The 23339-nt window shown below is 45.1% G+C and overlaps 1 protein-coding gene across 1 annotated transcript; it reads right to left on the minus strand.

The window, feature by feature from the left end:
• Positions 1-923: 923 nt before the first annotated feature.
• On the minus strand, positions 924-22053 carry LOC136426731 (collagen alpha-1(IX) chain-like). The gene is made up of 7 exons (XM_066415473.1): positions 21811-22053; positions 20117-20184; positions 5512-5565; positions 5235-5367; positions 1995-2391; positions 1802-1873; positions 924-1355 (listed from the first exon to the last, which is right to left on the minus strand). The coding sequence occupies exons 1-7, from the start codon at positions 21852-21854 to the stop codon at positions 1320-1322; spliced, it is 804 nt and encodes a 267-aa protein (XP_066271570.1). The 5' UTR covers positions 21855-22053; the 3' UTR covers positions 924-1319.
• Between the last annotated feature and the right edge of the window lie 1286 nt (positions 22054-23339).

Raw genomic sequence — 23339 nt, forward strand, 5'->3', positions numbered from 1 at the left:
TGTTGTGCAGCTAAACTAAGGCCCATACACATGAAACTAAACATGGCGTTCCGTTTGGAATGACGTGGAAATATAGAAGCGCAGATAAAGGCAGCTAAATGTTTAGTATACGATCTATCAGGTGACGTCTAACTACGCAACTACGATGGTGCGGGCCAACTCGATCATCAATACGTGCAAATGTGTGCCCAAACGTCAAATACTGTATGATCTGAGAGGTGATACTAGTAAGTGTCGCAGCGTATGATCACGGCTTAAGTCGTCGCATATCCGGAGATACAAGAAGGACTGGCAGTGGAGAAAGAGAGGCAAGGCGTGGCCGAAACGCGGGCATGTCTACGCAAGCGTGGCAGAAACGCGGGCGTGTCTACGCAAGCGTGGCTGACTGGCAGGAGTACCTCTTTGTCGAATATTTCTTCCTGCTGCCGGGTTGGGTTGGAGGAAGGGCCCGGCCGGCCGGGAAATGGGTTCGGTCGGACGGACCGAAATGATTGGAAAGGAACAAAGGGACAAACATGGTTAATGATGTCAGTCGGGTGGGGAATATCACTATGTAAAACTGTCAACGTAAAGTAGTTATGGACCAGTGTGTGTATGCTGTCACAACAGCTAGAGAAAAGGGTGTTAAATAAGTTAGGTTAGGAAGGCTTCTTACAACTTTGGCGTTAATTAACCGTTTGTATATGTGACACGGGGAAATGGTATTGCATCGACTTAGGCTTCTAACATGGGTCTAATGTATACATTGTGATACTATACACAAAGGGCATGGCGTAGGGTAGAACCGGTTATACCGTTAAATTAATACGTTTGGTCAAAATAATAGCAGATACAGCTTGAAAGGAGTTTTTAAGGCCATGATCACTCGGGGTTAGCATGGGCCAAACTTCAGCGCGTTGCCTCGATTTTTATCTAAACTAGCCTATATCTACAGGGCGAGCCACACGCCAGTCAGCGGTCGATGGGCCATGCCATCTACTTTAAAGGTTTGCCTCAGGAGCGAAATTTTGTTAAAGGAACATAAGTGCAGAGGTTTTCGCTTATTAGAGCTCTGAACCGTTAGATGACACCACGTTAGCTTTTCATACACACGCAATAGCGTCCGAGCTCCGTGTATTTCAACAACAAATCTATGACGTGGGCTGTAAACATGTGCCGTATGTCGTCAAGATATAACTTTTACATTATACAACATATCTTGAAATAACGAACACATTTTGCTGTATCTAATGTCTACAGTGCATGTTTAAAGATGAAGAATATCTGAATACTGAAGATTTCTCGAAGTCATACCAACCAAGATTACTTAAAGCTACAACTTAAAGACTATGAGAACTTACCTCAAGACTTAAACCCTGTGGGGTTTAGAAAGAAAAGAAAATGCAGACGTGAGTTGAAATGGAGACATACAATCTTAAACTGTCTTTGAACGCAAGACGAGACTTTAGTGTGACACCTGAATGGATAGCACATTGCTTGACATATAAAATGATTTTTAATAACTTGAAAAACACTTACACCACGTGTAAAACTGTACATCTTACGACACTACAAGTGGGATACAAGAATACGCAACATTGCTAATCTTACTTCTTCAAACAAACTTAGCAATCTCCCCATTCAGGGTTAGACACACTCCTACTCTACACAATAACAACGTTAGCTTATTATTACACAGTCCGTTTCACAATTTACACATACAAAAACAAACTTTAACATGGTCACATGCAAGGGAAACATACAAATGTGTAGTGTAACAGCTAGTGTGACGTGTCCGTCCGCAGCAGGTAGCCATACTCACCGGTAATTCCTCACACGTGTCTCTCTCGGCTCGTGACGGATCGCAATGAATTAGTAACCACTGGAGTTCAAACTGTAAGAAAAAGATTGCGGTAATCAAAAAATCTGCATGTTCTACAAGATAATGAGTATGGTATAGTGGTATAGACTAAAGAAATAAATAGACGCATCCGAATATGATGACGTGACCTCACCAGGACGGAGACGGACACTGTGTCATCAACCCTCCTCCCGATCGTCGTGTCCCCCGCAGCGTCGATGTCTCCTATTGGTCCAAAGGGAAAGTCGTCGAACTGTTTACAATCCAGGTAGAGTGTGACGCCGTCCAATCGGACGGACAGTAGCAGCTTGTGCCATCTCCTGTCGAAGATGGGCACGTTTGCGAAGGTGACAGTTTGGAGCTCCCCGTTTCTCCCGATAGCCGCGAACTCAATGGATTCGTTCTCCCCGTCCAGGCGGAGTCCCATCTGCCTCTCGTTCTCCAGACTGTTGATTCTCCACAAGTCCCACTTCTCCTTGATGGTCGTGCCCAGCATCCGGAACGTGGAGACAAAGGAGAACTCGTCAGGTAGACCGTTGGGATACACCTCACTGGAAGGTCCAGAAAAATACATTAACACAGTGAAACGGTGCGACAATGTCATAGTCTATTCATACATTTTGTATATCATACAATCGAAAGAAGTACATCTTGTTTATGTTTATTTGAAAGATATCAATTAGTGACAGTAAATGATATATACATCTTTGTTTGCACGCGCTTCGATCTTCCAATTTCAGTCTCATTGTCCTGCATCTTAAAAATTTCCATGTTGACATGTAATTCAGACAATCCCTCGCCCTCTTATTGTTTGTTGGAGTTCCATCTCTAATGGACTGATCCAGCGTTACCCTGCGGAGCGCAGTCTGAACAAGATTGGCAACGTAAAAAGATATTGCCATGGCGACGATGGTCTCTGCTAGTGTTTTTTTAGCCCACATGCAGATAAGGACCTCACCTGCATAAAATATATGCAGATCATCACCTTTTCTCGAAAACTACTAGGTGGCCCAAAATCCAATCATTTTGAGGTCTCACAAAGACCTACCCACCTACCAAATATGAAGGCAATCTATTGAGGCATTCTTGAGTTAGGGCCCTACATTCCTGTGGACACATTCCTGTGCAATTCCTAGAATTCTTGCAAACTGCACACAATATATATACCATTAGGCTCGCCCCTGAGGCGTCGCCAAAAACGTTCTTCAGGAATCCTGTGCCCTTGCCTTTGTACCGGTTACAAGATAAACAACATGTCAACGGGATATCACAAAAATGTCGGTGTCAGTGACATTATTACAGCGTTAATTGTTGCTTAGATCACCCCAGCTGGTTCACATTCGGGGAGAAGCTATGAAGAGTGACCTCTTCAAGGTCATGGGAATCGTCTTGGTGGGGAGGGCTCGGGAGAAATTGGATGATTCGTCATCCCGATAATAATGCTGTCACCATTCAAGGTCACCTGAGTGTTGATGGCATGGTATAAGGGACAAAACAAGACTAGTCAATTCAATGCAATTCATGGGTTTGATTATAACTTGAATTTGATGAATCCTCCCGTTTCCAGGCAGCCATATCTAGAACGGCATCTCCACACGTTGGCAGAGTTCTTCAACACGCCATCAGTAGTCAGCAGACGTGATGTAACGGCCCACCAAGGTCATGTCGTGACCTGTACATGACTTACAATAACAGAACAATCTCCGAGCGCACCATGTAAACATTTGTGGAGAGATTGGCCTGTCGCATGCAATCTACTGTTTTTCATGTCGTCCAGAAGCATTGGTATGGTACGGAACAAGATTACGTGATGTCACTGCCGTTTTTCCTAGACCCAGGTCGAGGACATGCCGTAATTCTGATGTATTTTCCCGCCCGCGTGGCGGAACAGGTTTGTCCCCAACATAGTGGAACATTTTTTACCTGTTTACTTTGGGGGAACGCCCGGATGAACTTCTGTAACACGAAATTTCCTACGCACTTACACATGTTTCAGATACGTCAAGGTTAGTTTGGCCGGCAGCGGAGCTTGGGTAGCACAGCGGAGCTAGGGTAGCGGCCGGAAGCTAAATAGGATGGATTCCAGGCTAACTCAAGGAGCATGTACGTAAACAGGATAGCATGTATCACATATTGTTGTAACGTTTTTACGATCCAGATCTCTGAAGCCTCCTTCACACTTGTGCGTATATACATGTCCGCATGAGTTGCGTATTAATATGTTTTTGGTCTTGGTTCAGTTTGCAGCCGAATAGATAATTTCTTTGGTTCGATAAAGAGGCTTCAAAACGGTGGGTCAAAGTAGAAAACAACTTCTTCCCCGCAAACTTTACGCAAGTGTGATAGGGCAGTCTTTTTTTGTGGGGGCAGTCTTTTTGCACGTAACGGCGAAGGAGGTTGATATTACTTTCAGATATTACTCAGATGAGAACAGTATAAATGTGTCCTAAACAGACTCGGTGAATTCACTTTGGCCATTTGTCGCATTCATGAACTAATCAACTTTATCGTCCTAGTGAAAAGACGTTTCTAGGCGTATTCCTCCGGAATGTGCACGGTTGTCAAGGTGGGGTCGGGTTAATTTATTGGTGCACGCGGTGACCTGGTAAAGGTCAATGTCGCTGTCCACACGTTCCATGGCAGGTGTCCAGCAGACCTCACCAGCCTGGCACGGCGACAGCGCGCATGCCGGGGAGATGCGCCGCGTGGCGGGCAGGCCCACACATACCACACTGTCGGGATCTAACGACGACCGGCAGTTGTGTCTACGAGCGGCCATGCCTGGCCTGGTGAAGCTGCCGAAACTCATGCACTAGTAGTAGTGAGAAACGCCATAATATTGTGTCCCTACATAGGCACTTATCGGCTCATTTGTACCGCGTTCGCCGATTTTCAGCGCAGCTTTTTAGTGAACTTGTCGAACATTTTGGAAAAATTTGGTTCAGTTATCCGCCATTGGTGATAATGTGCCGTGCAGATATGCGGAGTCACTAACAATGCAGTGAATGGGATCCGGTTTGGGATTTTGGGATTCGGTGCAGTTAAATAGAATGTGCGTTTATCTGAGGTGCAATTAAGTGGCTTCTACTGTAGTAGTGAAAAACGCCATAGTTATACACGTCAATCTGATGCATTGTATCTTGATACCTTTTCCGTGAGTATATCCTGGATGATTCAGGAACAGACGTCAAGTTGAAATGATGACACTTGACACTCTAGACACACTGACTGTGGCGCCTATCAGGCACTATATGAGCGCTACACATCGGTAATTCCGGTTCACATATATTAAAGCAATCATCCAGTAACCGTCACTGTCGTGTATTCTCTAGTTTTCCTGTCACCATGGTTACTACCATCTATATGTCTGAAAGGAGCAGTACTGTCCACCTACCTCGTACTGACACGTACATCTGATTGTCTTGTAAGACGATAGGCTGTTTGAAAGTCACTGGAACCCTGGACTTTCCGAACCCCAGGCAGCGGCCGCCCGCCATTAATACTAAATTGTGTTATCAAGTCGAACCCTTGAAACAGAGAAAAATACGTGTCAACATCTGTAATTCAGAATTAGACTCGACTATTGAGAAATAGAAGAAACTGTGACACCGTTGTAACGTCTTCAAGGTAATAACAAACTTTAAAGAAGCCTCGATCTGCCCGGGACTCACCTGGGAGGTCATCTTCTCCTATTCTTATCTTTGGACATATGTCGCTGTCTTGTGCTGAAGGACAAGATTAAAAAAAAGTACAAATGTATTAATTCAATAGCAATCAAAAAGCATGTTACCTTTTATTTGATCTATTCTAGGATATATATATATACAGCTCAACACAATGCGTTATCAAACATAAAACACCATTTTCATATTAGTTTCAACGTGCTACTCTCAATCTTGATACAGAAATGGTCCCCCTTACACAGATAATAGAGGCACTTAGATCACTAGATGGGTCACGTGTCATTACCCAAGGCTCTCCTTAAACCTCAGGGCGAAGATCAGAAGCAAGTTCTGTATCTCGACTTTGGTTGACCGTTCGCCAACCTTTTTGCAACCGGTTTTGTTTCTGCCGTTACCATCAGCAATGGTGGGGAGACTAAAGGGTTACAATAAATGGCAGTAATGCATGTAGCCCTATGGGGAAGTTAAGAAAAAGAAGGTGTCATTATCTCAGGAATCAAAACATCAGACTACAATAACTTACCCTCAAATACTAACCAGTTATGTCAACTGTCATCAGATTCATCCCTGACAAATTCTATACGGCTATTCTCCAGATAACCCCCCTAATCAGAGCCCTTGGATAGGTCCTACAGGCTTCAGACACCCAGTTGAAGACCATCCCACTATATCAGGGGGTGCCAAAACCCACAAGGTAGAGAAAGACCATTTATTTCAACTAATTCAGCAAATACAGAGTCGATCCCACCACAGTTACTCCTATATTGCCCAGATTTCACAAAAAATCCCACCAAAAAAGAATTTTCAATGGATTAAACCCTGTTTATTTACTTGGTCTCTCATCGTGGGGTCTAGGCGCAGGCGCAATCCCTTTAGTCTCCCCTGGCATACTGTAACATCTCAACAGGCTGCACGCAGTGAGACGGACCTGTGTATCCTGGAGCCACTATCATCCCCGTGTTCATGACCAACATCTCCGTGACTGTGTGCCCTTGTTCCCTGACCCTTCCTGTGTGGTTTATCTCATCTGATCTTGAGCCCTGACACTCGGACAGGACAGGGTGTGACGTTATCCAGTAGCGCATGAAAACCCGATGAACTTGAAATTGTGACTGCTTGCATGAGTCACAACTGCTTGCCTAACACAAGACATCCCTCCCCACAAAGGAGGCACAATGGTATGTCAAACTTGGATACAATTATTCCTTTTCGTACAACTGACAGCAAGGTCGTGTTTCAGAGTTACGACGACGAGAGTTAACGTTACTTCTTCTGACAGGTTTGTGCCTCCCCTGCTATGAGGGTTACATAATTAGATTATCACGGATAGACGTATCCGTGAGACGTGTTCATGATCATGTCCCTGTCTGCCTGACATCAGCTCTCACTTCTGACCTGACCCGAACAAATGAAGCACCCGGAATACAAAAGTGCCAGGAAACAAGGCAACCTTCGTGCCCCCGCTGTGTGCACCTGCTAATGCCGTCCCGACCATGTAATTACGATTGGACGTGACCTGATGTAAACAAGGACGCCTAGCGGGATGCTCGCCTCAAGGCAGCTAGCTGTGTAAGGTCTTGTCGTTTGTAGGTCGTGGTCGCTGTATGGGTTTCACTTGCAGGCTGTAGGTTCTATTTACTAGCCTTCCTACTGGGGTAAGTGATCGTAAAATTCGGCAAAAAGGGTTAATTGGCCAGGAGAGTCAGTCCTCGGTAAGGTTAACATCTACCCCTTTGCGTCTGCAAATGAAACCCTATGGTGGCCAAATCCTCCTGGCAAATATTCTTCCTATAGCGTGGATTGTCTGGTAGAGACTATCTATTTACAGCTAGTGGGAATCTTTCGGCTCGGCTTCTACTTACAGTGGGTATATCATCGTGCTAGAATATAAGTTTCTTTAAACTGAAGTGAACAGAGTAGTGATCAAAGTAATGCGCATTAAGTGTTCAGTGTGAGTCAGGAATTCGCTGTGACACAAGATGAAGTGCTCGAATGCCGAGACAGTGGCGTAAAGAATTGAATGTCATCCGGTGATTTGGCCTCAGCGTGACTGTGTCCTCTTTAGTCAGAGAGTTGCAGTACTGTGGACCTCCGCAAGACGTTCTACGAAAGTAGTGTTTCCAACTCAACTTTTCACCGACCTTTTTGCGAACGGATGGCTTGCCTTTTCCCCGTTTCCCCCCACCCCAATCGAATTCTTGAGTCCTTAAAATTGGATTCTGGCCTGACGTGTGTGTTGCACAAGTCGTAAAAGTGGAAACAGGAATCGTCCCTACCCTTGCCTGGAATGGTTTGACCTTCTAACAGAGAATGCCACTCAATCGCCAAATATTTGACAACACCTGGCTACAGAGGCATTGAAGGTGACTGAAGCGATAGGTGAAGGAATTAGATATTTGAACTGAATATTGAAAAACTTTAAACTCTACTCTGTGCGTTGCAAATCATACAGGCCTTTGATTCCATCCGTACAATGCATGGCCGAGGTAAATTTAGTGCAGGGAGAAGTGAGGCATGCTTTCATACCTTAACAACGCCCCACATCAATTAGGCTGACTACACATAACGTTACCAGATAAAACTAGCACCACGGGTGACATAACTTATGATTCATAACCAATAGGTGGTTCCGGAAGACTCGGAAACGAGAATTGAATTAAATATACTGGCAAATAAAACGCCTATAACCGTACAGTCGCGACTCACAACCGATAAAACTAGTTCGTCCTTCTGTTTAAAATCACGATTTATGAGCACGGCCATGTTATTTACGTTCTGTAACATTCGACCTATTAGCCCGCTTTTTAACGACCTGGGTCTACGAAAACTATCTGATGGGCACCTGATGAGGTGCAGACAGTAGACTATTGTCATATCTATAAAAATAGCCTGATCAAATATCACCCATTGCAACACTCCCACTCCTCAGCTCTAGACTAGAGCTGGGCTCATAAAGCCAGTTAGGGTTTGTAACAGTCAATGAAGAATGTACATGTACAGGTAACGTTATGTCATATGGAAGATAGAGTACGGTAGCAGTTGGTCCTACTGAGCAGTTCATCTCTCATCATCTCATCTATCCCTTGGTCTAACTATTTGACCGTCGGGGCACCACAGAAGATCTTGTAACCAGTTTTCTCTGTCTTCTGTTCTTCTTATTGTTTTACTTAGTGCCATGCCTGTCCATTCTCTGATGTTATCCTCTCCGTGATCTTTTCCGTTGCCTACACCTATTTCCAAGTTCTTCCTTGTTACACGGTCACCAGTTACACGTCAACAAAGATTTGCTGTCTTCCCACATCAGAGGCAGGGATGTGAAGTATGAAGCACACTCCATGAATAATTTCATCAGGTTGGAGAATGACTGAATATCAAAGTTCTTTTATTCACAAGCAAGTATTCACATGAGCCGACGTTGCGATGACTGTCTGCCATCTTCATCAGGGCAATACTCATCAGGGCATCTTCATCAGGGCAATACATCAGTATTTTCCTGATGAAGATGACAGACAGTTATCGAAACGTTGGCTCATGTAAATCCTTGGCTGTGAATAAAAGAACTTTGCTATTCTATGAACCGCACTGTTAGGACACGTCACAGCGCCCTCCCGCGGGTCTGGGGTCTGTGCCCAACCTCAAGTCCTCCCATCCCACCATGGCGCCGCGCCACCCTGCGGGGAACACTTGGCACATGATGATCAAAACAGCCTCGTTTGTGTAACAGTACCTGACCTCAGCTCAGGGAGAATGATGACGACTGGTCCCAAAATACTTTACAAGTTCTAGTATCTGATTCATAGATGTCTGGACGAATAATGAGGGAAATGAACTAAACGCAGGACTAGCAGCTGTGTACACGAGCGCACTCAGGTTAGCTAGCGGCCAACCCAGAGAATCAGAAAATCAAAAGACCAGTAGTAACTTCTAGTTACCGTTTGAAGAAAATTTAATGCATCATGCTATCTTTTGTCGTTGTGATCGCCCAAGAAATCATTCAATGCATTTATGAAAATGAACACACCAAAAAAATAGATCTAAGAAAAAAATGTAAGAAAATACCTTTATTGGTGTGATTTGTAGTATTGTAAATACTAGAGGTAACGTAAGGTCACTGTAGGTTATTATCCTTCCCTACCCCCAACTGGGCAATCTGAGGGAAGATAATGGACCATCGCGCAGACCACCTTGGTGGCCAACATTTAGCTCAGACACCGTGTCCACTGCGGTCATCACCGTCATATTTCGCCCTCTAATTGACTGCTTCCTTTACTGAAAATCACATGTAGACACTGTCCGTGCATATTTCACCGACCACAAGGCGTCTAGTTTTATCGACAGAAGGTATATTTAACTGGTGCACTGCTGAGTTACTAGCTATGTTACTAAAACGAGTTGGGGTGAGGTGAGGTAAGGATAGCTAACGTTAGATGAGAGAGGGCGAGAGCGAGAGCGGGCAACCGAGCGAGAGAGACAGAGAGAGACAGAGAGAGACAGAGAGAGATAGAGAAGAAAGAGAGAAGAGAGAAGAGAGAGAGGGAGAGAGAGAGAGGGAGAGAGAGAGAGAGAGAGAGAGAGAGAGAGAGAGAGAGAGAGAGAGAGAGAGAGAGAGAGAGAGAGAGAGAGAGAGAGACGGAGACACCGTTATGGTTATAGGAAACCACCACAGACATTATAGAATTGTTCGTCTGTTTCATAGCAATGGTGCAAGGGCAGTATTCGTCCTGTCAAAAATATGCAAAAAATCCTCGTAGAATTTGAATAAAAACATTTGAGAGCTACAAATACCACAGATTGCCACATGTCCTGCTCACACGAAATGTCAATGGATACAGTTTTTTGTATGCCTTAAGCTTGTCGCACAGTGAGACTATGAATGATAACTCCCAGAATTAAGTTTCTACCGAGCCCCACAGAGGTAAGTCCCAAGTTGTCCATCAGGTCCGACGTTGCTACCACACACAGTCCGTAACCAGTAGCGACCTCATCACACCTCCTCCAAAAAACAGCGGTTACGACCGCGAAGGAATGTTGAGACCCATCATCATGTTTGCTCTATCTTCGACTGGACAGTGTTGATACGGGCTGGCCGCCACGAGACTGCTCCTTCGCACCCAGCTTCACAACAACATGTGGGTACAAAAAGACGGTGACCCGGGTACTCTCGCCCGGGCCTTCTAGAAGGGGTATAGGTCAGTATCACCTTGTTTTTGTCTGATGACGTCCACTCATTTACTGACGCAGTCCACTGCAAAAAGCATTTTATCAGCCACAAAACCGATTAGCTGGAAGAGAAGTTGGTCGGTGACTTCAAGGTCGAAGATGTCTCAAGGACTTTCTGTACATGGCTGTGGCATTGTTCGTCCTATGGACACGATAGATCTGTCCCAAACAATATACACAGCCATGACCACGGCACGGATGTTGTGTTACCCCTAATATTTCTTTCGAACAGAAATCAAACGTCCCGTCGACAATAACTCACATTCCACTGCAATACACCATAGCACGGCAATAGACGAAATACACAGCTCAACTATTGACCGCCGCAATTCGTCAGAACAAAATTGACAACTTTGTGATAGCTCACCTTTATGATAAACATTTGACGGACGTTCCCGTAAATCACTGACATAAAACGAGCAGGGTTTGGCAGCGGACGGTAAATATTGGCTGCACCGTTCAGGAGGCTATCAGAGACCATATGTTCAAACACAACGTCAACTGTACAGACTCTCTCCACATATCAAACACCAGGTCTGCCAGGAGAGACTCTGTTCACCGTGCGATTTAAAGAAGCTGCTGTAGTTTAAATAGAGCAGGAATTGACAAGCCTGTTTCTGTTCAATCAATTCAATCTTTATTGAGAAACCAACATTGCAGGCATGTCAAAAGACACATCTGAGTTTCATTAGATTCTTACAATTTGATAATTACGTTAAAATAATATCAGTGGGTCAAATCAAAACTACATCACACAATTCATATTCAGGGACTTATATACAATAAAAAGTTTTCTTTAGACGAACACAGACGAGTAAAGCGTACATGGGCCTTAAACCAGTCTTTGCAAGTCCCTCAGAGCCCTCGCGATAAATGAGTCTCTGTGCCATTTAGTCTTACTGAGTGGAAGTTTGTATTGGGTTTTCCTGTTCCTCAGATTATAGTCAGGTTCTGGCGTCCAATCCTGATGAAACTAGTCGAAAATGATTGTTGCCAGCCACACGTTTTGCTAAAGATCCGCGAGCTCTGATATTGAAAACCACCCAGATGTTGGTAAAAGGCTTTGACAAATCCAGTCTAGGGATTGTATTGTGTACATTGGCTGGTAGTCGTCCTTTTCCTACTCATCTTTACCACCCAACTGGCGAGGGTATTGACACTTGAGTCCAACTCTGTTTCTCGCCATGTCGTACTGCCAACCTATCGAAAATCCTACTTTGGAAGTGCCTGACTTTTGAAAATTAAAAACAACTACCTAAACGCCAAAGCTCATGCTTTTACTTGATGTATTACGACTAGATAAGTTTTAAGCTTGCGACATGCTTTAAATTGTATATTTACAGAAGCTATATGGCTATGACAGGGATGGTCTGTATCATTCCAACAACCTCTAGTGAACTCCACCATTTGTAGATGTTGCCTTCAGTTGCCGGGGACATGAAGGAGCTATCCCGACCTGGTACTGTCAACCCCTACATACAGTATGCACCGTGACGACCTCCAGGAACCGACGTGAAGGACAAACATGAAGTAGAAAATTGTCCCAAAGAAAAGCTGTGTAAATTGCATTTCGTGGGAGGATGTCATGGGATATGTCATGGGATGTCATGGGAGACCAGAGGGGATGTAGTAAAATTTGGTGGTGCTGATCATCATCATTGGGAAGATACATACGATTCACTGCGATGAAACTCAGACCAAAACATTGGTCTTTTTAACAGATGCGTAGAAATGCAAAGCAAAAATAGGACAATGTCTTCTAAAGCTAGACGGGATATCCTCGATTCATCTCTATAGCTATTCTGAACCCTTAACCAGATGCTTCTGTGTTCCCGTCGAAGATGTCAGAGCTTCTACCGAACAATTCAGTTCTCCAAAATGTTGTTGAAAAATCTGACGCTATCGATGCACCATGCATTTCTTGTGATGAATGATTCACTACAATCGTTCAACTTATCCGGACGTTTATCCTTCTTTTCAGTGATTGGTAAATAAATATCGCTGATAACGGAGTCTAAAGAGTGTCGTCCTGTCAAAACAGCAGTCGGCAACTCATCAGGACTGCGCGACACACTTGTACCGCCCTGGTTGTTGGTCAAGGCGAGTTCATACTTATTTACGGCGTGTACAACATCTGTATGCCATACCTCCGCGCACTTTCCTTGGCAGCGTCACAATTTAACTCACAAATAGAAGCAATGGCAAGGTCACTGACACATTTCACGCCGGCCGCCATCTTTGTTTGGCCCGTGCTGTCTACGCCATTCATGATGGCGGATGTCATCAGTGATAAGGAAGGTCATCAAAAGTACTTGACCTTGAGTAGTCAATCAGTTAATATACTCAGTACGTACTCAGAGTTACCAGATAAGGACTACTTATGGTGTAAAGAAGAGTTACTGGCCGTGACAATGGGAGAATGTGAGGGGAGGGGGTGAGTGGGTGGGTCGTGCAAATCTATGTACTGCACAAATGAGCTTATAAGGTAGATGTAGATTTTCTTTGTCACGTGGGAATGGCATAGAAAACGTTTCTTCTTACAGTAGACAGTTGAAAATATGTATAAATGATATTTCAGTCAACGCCATTGTCGGTTCCAATGTCCATGAAGTACAAAAAGAAAAAAACAAAACAAAAAAAACAGCGACTTTCAACAATTATATGCGTTTCTATAGTATTGGTAAGCTTGTTATCTTCAAAATTGTCTCAATAATGGAATAGGGCATCCAATATCATGGTCATTAGCACGCCGAATCCCTGGCATTATAGTTGTAATGATGTTCTCTGTGTGACTGCAGTATATCCAGATTGCCGTTCAAGATGTTTCATATCATGGGGATGGTATATTGTTTGCGCGATAGTTATTGACAGGAGCCGTTGCTAAGTCGAAGAGACAATCCCAAAACCTCCAGGGGTGCGCAGGTGACCTTGATCGCGGAGACTCCGACATCCACAAATCTCCATGTAGCAATTAATGTAATCCACATATCTCTCTGTGAAATGATTGGAATCATCTGTCGAACTTCCCAGAATCAGTTACAATGTCGATTTTGATTTTGCAAACCAAATGCAGATTTAGGACCATTTTCTTTTCATCGGAAAACTATGAAAAGCAGCGAAAGAAAACAAAAAGGAGAAAAAAATACTAAAAGTTAAGTGTTCGCGTTGGTTTTGAGTTCAAGGTTGAAACAAGGTGGTAGGCGGACAGAAGGCAGAACAAGCATTTTCGCGGTGATTTTAAGTTCGCGGTGAGGCGGCAATATTCTTTATTGTTAACGGTAGAGTTAGTTCTGTCTGAAATCCATTTTTGATATTCAAGACCAAAAATGCTGCAAACTGCAAAAGGCAGTTTTCATCAATTATTTCGGCAGAACTGTACACACGTCCACATTTGTCATTGGCTCGACGTGCCCTTGACCTTTCACCCCTTCGCCATATCCGAGGTAAATGGCTTCCAGCTCCTGGGGCGAAGACCGAGGTCTCGATGTTGAACTGACAGACTCTTTGCCTTTTATAGGTTAATGGCCAGATGTGGGGACTGTCTTCCCCTTGTTAAAGGATGAAGGATGTGTACATCAGCGCGCAGTCCTGACTCCACGACCCGCTGGCTGGGACAACATGGCAACGTTGCACCGTTCAACACAATTCCAGGTAGCAGTCAAAACTCTCTAAAGAAGACCATCTCGACCCTAAGTTAACAAGAAAGTATACAAGTGCTTTCTTGTTCTTCAGAGAACTAACTGGAACCAGGAGCTCAACTGTGAGGCTGCTACCAGTTGAGCTATATCCAGGTGGTCACTGTAGACAGGATTCTTATGCTTGTGTCAATGGAAGTGGTCACATTGGCCAGGTGGTCCTTATGTGAAGGTGGTCACGTCTACATGTTTGACTAGAGATCTATAACGTTAGAATAATAAATGGTGGTCTCTTAGCGGGCTGAATAAATAGTAGAAACTGGCCAAATGGGGGATTTTGACAGAGGAGTCGACTGGCCCTAGGAGTGCACAACAATTCGCGGGCATAAGTCAATGGGTACATGTTTGAGCAATCAGCAGCATTGAGTGATGAATGCCCCCCCCCCCTCCTAATCAGATCCTGTTATAAGCATGAACCAAACTGACTATTTCAAGAAGGAAGTTTTAGTCCGCTAATGGACTTTGTGCACTGCTCTTAAACGAGACTTATTGAAGACACAAAGTAACCCAATCCTAATCTCAGTCTTATCACCGCAACAGAAGGCGGTGGTTCACGCAAGAAGTGGTCGATTTAATTTCACACAAATTGCGTTTCCCAGCGGTTGGCTTTGCTCCCTAAGACCCGAGCGGTACAGGGCAGCGCTCTAATGTGAACCATCGCTGACCCTGGCCTTCAACACGCAGAAGCGCAATGAGCTCGTCCACTATATTGTAACTGGGGATGGAATTTCACCTCATCATCTCCTTGGAATTGCGTGTTTGGGAGAGTAACACACGCAAACGGTGGTTTAGATCATGGTACGCTTTTCAATAGCCGCTGTTACAGGTGTGTAGAGTGGCTGGAGCATTGCGATATGAATGCGTCATTTTGGTTGGTCTGTCAGCCTGTCGCTATCTCAGTAAATGCTAATAACATAAAGTTCTGAACTTGCCACTGCCATATAGCGTTATATCTCGACTTGACATACTAGTAACAAATAGCAACACAACAACACCTCACATAACATACCAACTGTCATACGTATCCATCCAAAAACTGTTGGGTTCGACCACAAACAGAACCACAAACGAATTGCAGAAATTGGCAAACAAAACCACACATGTCTCAGAAAATACAACTTTTTTTGGGGGATGTAAATGCTTTAGTTCGTACAGGTTTGGGATGTACGTGTGTGTTCTGAGTATCCTGGACCCACCCTGTGACATGTTGGTTCCGCATGGGTTGTGCTGTTATCGCTAGGCGACAGCCACAGTTATGCAATACCACGGAAATGACCTATCGCTGGTGGCAAGGTCAACTACCAACACACGAGCCATTGGGATTGCTTGGTACCCCGCCACAATTAGAGCCGGATAGTAAAAGTACAGTATAGTCGTTCAAAACCCTTACGACTGCCCATATGAATCCCATATGCATATCATATTCATGACGTTGACAAGATGACAGAAACCAAGAATTATGGCAGGAATAAAGAAATGTTGTTGGGTGACTAGAGCCACTGTTAGTTACAGTACTGACTTTGTAAAATGATAAGGCACCCTATTGAAATCAGAATATGTAGAAGAATATGTATACCTACGTGTCGCTCTAAAGATGGTGGTGATGGTTGTTCTATACTGCATGTCACTAGCGGCCCTTTGCATCCCCTAGCTGCATTTTTTAGTTTCCGCCATGAAAAATGGAGGGGTTGTTTTTTTCGGATTGCTTCGAAGTTGAATGCCAAAAATGAAAACCTTCTTGGCAAAAGTAATAAGGAAAGAAGAAGCATTTAGAATTTCACCTCTAATCAGTTTTTAGGTTGATTGTCTTTTTATAAAAATGGGAAGACTTCACCTTCGTATCTTTATTCTGTCGCCTTAAATTGACCGCCCTTAAATGTTTCTGTATTAAAGGTTTGCTCCATCATTGGTCTAACGCGCAGCTGGGTGTAACATGTCATCTGTTGTCGCTGCCTGATCTTGACAAAAACGGCAACGACCCGTAACACTGATATTGTAAGTCAACTGAGCTGGTGGTATAGCGGCAGCTGGGTACACAACAACAGGGCGATAGGAAATCCAACATGGCCCGCCATGTCAGTAAAAATCACCCAGCTACTACCCAGCCTTTTCCCCCTACACACCGATCTTAGTCTTACTCCCCGGCCCTACTGCAGGACTTGACTCGACGCCAGATTTTGGGGAATGTGCGGACAACTCAAGGTAGTTCACCCTTTCAAAGAGCTGAGGAGCCGCCATAAATCTAGCAGTTGGGGGAGGTGAAAGTGCGATAGGGGTGAACTAGTGAAATTGCTTTCTACTATATTTTTTCGGTTTTGCAGCCCGCTGATTTGAGTTTCTAACTAACATGTACCCCCAGCTTTCATAGATACAAATATATATACAATAGCAATGTACACAAAATGACCGTCATCTAGAATTTCCTCCATAAATTATGTACATAAGACCCTGATTTGCATGATCTATGTCTAATAATGTTCACCTTTATTTACATTCCTAATGTCGCAAGTTAGAAATTCCTGTCATTTACTACTACTGAATCATAGCAGTTTTTCAATAATCATGCAAAGGATGTCTATATTTGCATAATTGATATCTATCGATATTCCTGTCTTTCTCATTTACATATCATCGGCCACATGTTTGAGCGCCCTATCATGGAATGCAGCAGATAAAAGCACCTCATTTACCTTACATAACCTTCTTGGCAAAGGTAATTGTAGTTTTCCTCTTAGTATGGTTCGTCCATAGCAGACGCTCGATAGAGGCACAAACGAAGTCTATTTTGCTCCTTAGAGGCTCGTTAACGAAGGGTATTGAAGAGAGGGCTGGGAAGGTTTCAACTTTCCAAAATGGCCCAAGAAATGTAGCATTCATGATCTTCGGGAGCGTGATTATACCCCTGTGTGAAATGGATTAACCTCCGAATCAGAATTATTTATCTCAGGACGATTCAGATGTCGGGTATCCTATGGTAGCGCTGAAAATGTGCAGCTATATAGCCTCCATAGCAGGCTCTGAACCGGCCTTTTGGGTGGGCTTATAATACACCTTTTGCAGCCAGCCCGTATCCATCTAGCTGATGGTTACCATGGTTACGGGCTGGCTGCATAAGGTGTATTATAAGCCCCCCCAAAAAGGCACAGTAGAACCTGCTATGGAGGCTAGCAGCTATAGTTCCCGATCCTTCAAATCCCAAAGTGAGTTTTGGTATTGCTAGAGATCTTAGCTTCCCAGTGGGCTTAAAAGTCCTGTATTGTTGTTGCTGTATTTCAGCATTAAACTGATTGTAATTGCTGTATTTTTAGCCCTTAGCACTGAAAACGTGCAGCTGTAGTTCCCGATCCTTCAAATCCCAAAGTGACTTTTGGCATTGCCAGAGATCTTAGCTTCCCAGTGTTCTTTGTAGTTTAGAGATATACAATCATAACTGATTGCTGCTATTGCTGTATTTCAGCATTTAACTGATTGTAATTGCAGTATTTTCAGCCCTAGCGGTGATTAATGGCTCCTGCCACTGTGACCACGAAAACGTATTTAGCGGAGGCTTCCGCTGAAGATTACACCGGAGGAGGGCCTGGCCTTCAGAGAGGTCCGCTCACCGGTCTTGAATCCCCGCCAACTAGTCCGTACACAACCCAGGAAGTTCAAATACCACATCTCAGAGGAAGTCGCCGTGCTAAACAGACCCTACCCCAAACAAAAAAGGACTTGAACGGGCGCCAACATTTGGGGAAAATTTACGGAAAGCCATCGGACCATCCGATATCTATCCTACTGGTGGAATGTCGCGACCACCATCAATACTGGGACAGGTTGTCGTGTCGGGGGGTCGGAGACGTCAAAAAGGGAATGCCGAATGTTTGGCAAAATGATCCTAACTTGTTGAACGTTCGTTAAATATTGCATGTCTACTTTTGAACTTTCCCAGAACAGCAATGCCTACATATTCATATACATACTATTCTTAGTGGTGATCATACCTGTCATATCGTCGCGTTGTGGAAAACAAAAAAGTCCAAGGAATTTAGTATTCTTGATCAATTTACCGTTGATAGCGTTTGTTACAGGGAAGCTGCATTTTAATCATGGGTGTCATTTTCGTGACCTTCCGACTTCATAGTCCAAGGTTTTCTCAAGCGATCACAAATTCATTTCGCTCCTGAAAAGTCCAGCTCGATAAAGAAAGAACCAAGACCACGACACTACGTCGCACAGTCTGCCCCAGGTATCACAGGAATCCGTACGTGGCAGCAGTGCCCTGATCTTTGGCGCGTGCGCACGTGAACTGCAGGGTTCTCGGAAGGCGACCCGCCGGGCGGCTGGCGTGCCAAGGTCACCGGGCTACTCGTCAACACGCCCGGCTCCAACGCGCAGTGGGCTAAATCTGGACGCCTAAATTTTGCGTTATTTTGATCCACCTTGGCATCGCGTTGGGTCAACCACATAACCATTCACACGTGGGTCGGAAGTGCTGTGTAGTCATCCTTAACAGAGTCACGATTCGCTTTGTTTATATGCAAGCGGTTTGTACGAGGCGCTTCCGAGAGTAGCTACTAAACAACCTCTCCTCTTCGATTCACGCTCACTCTTCCTTCCATGCTGCTCCTACTCTTCATCCATGTACTAGATAACGAGTGAATAAAAGGACAAGAGGAGAGTGTAAAGTATTGAAGATGGTTTTTCAGCAGCCGTCGATGATGACGTCACGTCGCAAATCAAACTTACTGTCACCCTGACAATTTCGTCACCCTGACAATTTTCTGAGCGTCAGGGGCACAAGGTTGGCTCGTCTCGTCAATAGTTCGTCTGTTAACTGAGGACAATTCAAGACAGTCAAGAAGTTTTGCTTAAAGAACACTTTAAAAGCTCATTGGGATAACTTTATCTCTGGCTATGATGGAATGTTGAGTCTCGTGTGGCAGTTGTTTATATGCATAGGTCGTAAAAGAGATGAATTGCTCATCACATAGAAAGTTTACTTCTGCATTACAAATATTGTGTCGTCCGTATCAAACCGTCGACGTCGTCGTTCCTGCTAGCTCCCACTAGGGGACGGGATGGAGATGGTGTCAAGCCCGTCATTCTGTAAATCACAAGGAGCGGAGCAGACGACGCTGACAGGCGGGGATGTCGGGCAGTCCGTCCCTAAACTTGACCCTGACCCTCCCTCCCCGAAGCGGAGACTTTAATCATCACCAACATGTGCCTTGCCTGTCGGCCGGGCGGCAGTGACAGACGAGATACCGGCCAGGGAGTTCCCCGGGTCAGACGTGTCTTCGCCGAGCAAATCGTTCACTCGGCACGTACGCGTTGGTGTGTAATCGTGACCATATAATAGCACGCCATTTCCTGGCAAATACCGCACATACTTGTTAATAGTGACTCCTGCTCAGAACCTCATCCATGCTCTACCATTGGACCTGCTTTCCACACCTTCGTCACTACAAACAGAGATCTTGTCGTGATCAGCCTGGTAGAAATATAAGAACTCTCGCCCCACGCCACCGACCCTGCGGCCCTGAACCTCATTTGACCCGAGAAACAGAGTCTTCTTCTATCAGCCCCTGTGCATGATCGGGTTAGTCCCTTTGAGGGGACTGGAAAAAATTGGGGCATAAATGGGATATTTCCGTTTCTAACCCACTGGAAGATGTAGAAGAGGTATTAGTACTCACGTGCGGCGCTGGGCAGCAACAACAGCCATGCTGACAGAACAAGGACTTCCAGTCTTACACCTGTCAACCTGCAACACAAATCCATCAACACGTCATAACATACCTCAAGGCCGGTCCGCAAATGTCGTTACAGGGCGGCAAGAGACGTGGCTATAGTCAACACAACCGACATCAGTTAATGTAGAACTTTTATTGGAAGTTATCCGAGACCTGCGTTTAACAGATAGACAGACCTTGATGTTATAAGAATGCCATGGTTTACGACGAAACATAACTTTTCAATTTGAGTCGGGCAAGAACTAAGATAAAGGATCATGTCGTTTGTGAAAATTCTTAAGCCTTCTCCATGATACCTTACGGTGCACCCCTGAGCATATTTCTGAAGATTTGCTGTTTTTTAACTAGTGTAAAATTTATTTTCATTTCCATACATCTAACGATAAAGTTCTGGTCCGTTTACTACGTGTTCAGCTTCTGTTTTCGTTCTTAAGACGACGTGACAGTGTCATAACTTAACGCTCTTGCATTCTTATGTGTTTATTTACTTTTTCTTTTAATTTCATTACTAGGTTTCGACCTGTTGAAACACGCTCCACCATCGTAAAAACGTCTACTTTCGCCCTCCCTTCACCTGGGTAACTGCCAATCTTACACCGGGGGGAGGCGACTCACTTAAGTCGAACAGACAAACGAACGTAAACACAATTTCCAGCACCCCACCCTGGGGAGCTGTGGGCGACATCAAATCCGACCTGCCGTCGAGGATGATTACCAGAACTCCCAAGTTACCTAGTCTCTACCAGACTAACTACGCCAGGGTTTCACTTGCAGGCTAAACGGGCGAAATGTGATCTTCACTGTGGACTGACTCTACTGGCTAATTATTCCTTTTTCTGCCGAATTCTACGATTCATATGCCCGTAAGAGGGCCTGGTGGAGGCTAAAAGTTACCCGTCTTCCTACTAAACATGTCAAGCTTCTGCTGGGTTCCGAACAGAGCTGCCGCTACATAAAACCGGGTTGGCGTGACTAGAGATGATACAAACCCACAGGGATTGTTAGGGAACCTCGAGCTGGCTCAAATATGCGGAATTCGGAAGGAATTACGCACAGCCCTGTGCGCCTGCCGAGCCATCGCTCTCTCGTGTCGTGACCTCCCGACGCACAAGCGTTCCGACTTCGGGAGAAACGTAAGCCACGATAACAAACACGAGGTTACGGCTCAACAAAAGTACAATTTATGGTCATTCTCGATCTTTAAACTCCCCTCAGAAACGGGACCTTAAAACTGTACGTTAATGGTGTTTACAGCCAATATCACACCCGGGCGATAATGCACTAAAACAGTGTACAGAAGTTCATCAAGTAGTGTACGTAGACTTTTATCACCGGTAAGAATGACCCTTTAATCACCTAGCATTAGAGCAAGGCAAACAGCTCGGTCGTTGTGACTGAGTGGGCCGTTAGTGTCAAGTTTGGTCGGTTTGCTCAGATGGATATGGAGAAGACGAAATTAATGACACATAAGATATGCCCGCATCTCAGATTGTAAGAAGTCGCCTAAAACGGAATAAGACTTTGACTTTGAGCCCGAAACCCCGTTGACAGTAAGATGGCATCGGAGTCTCCAGCACCTCACGCGAGTCACAATTAACGCAAGGATCGTGATAGGAAGGAGACGAACAGAAGCTTACCGATACGGCCTGTGCCAGCCCATCGGAGATGCCCAAACCGTCATCGGTACTCCGCGCCGTTCGCTCCGGCCCTGCGCACCATTGAAGCCCGGTGTGGTCCACGGGGAAGTAGTCCTCTACCGCGCGTCAGCGTCAAATAAGACCGGGGATCCTGCCCCGGGCGGCGCGCCGAAAAGTTACAATGGAAAAAGCCGGATTAAGGTTTTGTTGTCCGTTTGGTGGAGCACACATTTCTGAACTGCCTTCTGCTCTCATTGGACGCAGTCAAGTTAGATCGGCGGCCTGGCCCACTTTCATGGTGGGGACCCACCATTCCTTGGCAACTTTCCTTTTTCTGATGCCTCGCCGGCAGTCGCCGTCGGCCAGGTATCACATATATTGGCGCACCGGGCCTTGCCCCTAATATGTCCCAGTGCAAAATAGCTGTCGGTTTCAAGAACCTGTAAGTCTAGGAACTAAAAGAAAATTGTGTTTGTAAGCGCTGCTGTCGCTTTAGGCGCTGACTTCAACTCCAATCACCAGGCTGTGTGTCTGGGCACGGTGGTCTGGGCACGTGTCCTCCGAGTGAACTTTGAAGTTACCCACAGTGAAGTTAACCTTGAAAACCACACCAAGTAGTTTTCTTGACTATTTCCCTCACTTTTTATCGAGCATACCTTTCGCTATTTGAGTATCGATGTGTCAAAAATTCATTTCACAGAAACCGCAAGATATGAGATACAGCGGATAGTAAAATTGACGTCAGTGAGTTTTCAGGACGGCCTGATATTGTTGTCATTCCAGTTGAACGTAAAATCCAGCGGCGACGTCTCACCATCATGACAGTGATATCCGTCTCCCCGTCTTCAACTTCGCCGCGCCCTTGTCCTCACAGCCGGTCTCACAAGTAGCTCGTGTCCCGACATCTCCTCCACAGCGTGCTCGGCGTTTCTGGGGATATCTCACGGTTTATCTTATCCGTGTTATGTCCGACGGGCCCCGTGGGTACTCGAGCCGCCCTTTCGACGACATACCTGCTACAAATTTCAATCCAATTATGAGTGCGCCGTGGGGGTTGGGCACGGCTAATTGGGTCAGGGCACGGTCAGGAGTTAGGGGAGGTCGGGCGACGGGCCACGACAGGACTTGACTGTCATTCGTCAGTTCCTCCATCGGGATGATTGACACCGGGCAGGGAAGGATGGAGATGACTGGTTGGTCAACTTTTCTGAGGAAAAGTGTCTACCTTCAGGACTTACTACGACGTAAATCAATTAAGCCGCTCAGGAGGCAGCTCTCCCTGTTTGTCAGTCCTCCTGACATCTTCTTTGCCACCCAAGAGTCCGTCAGGCCATGATTAGATTATAACCTGACGTTAAGCTATCTACTCAGTACTTACCGTACATCTTGGGATGTAGGTACGCGAGATTGATGGGAAAACTACACACACATAAAGACTGAACTCTACAGGGACTGTTACCCTGCATGTGCCATAATCAAGCTGTATACTATGGTGCTTGTTCTACAATGTAAGTCTAATTATCCGACTC

The sequence above is a fragment of the Branchiostoma lanceolatum genome, chromosome 2 (assembly GCF_035083965.1).
Source record: "Branchiostoma lanceolatum isolate klBraLanc5 chromosome 2, klBraLanc5.hap2, whole genome shotgun sequence".
Taxonomy (NCBI): domain Eukaryota; kingdom Metazoa; phylum Chordata; class Leptocardii; order Amphioxiformes; family Branchiostomatidae; genus Branchiostoma; species Branchiostoma lanceolatum.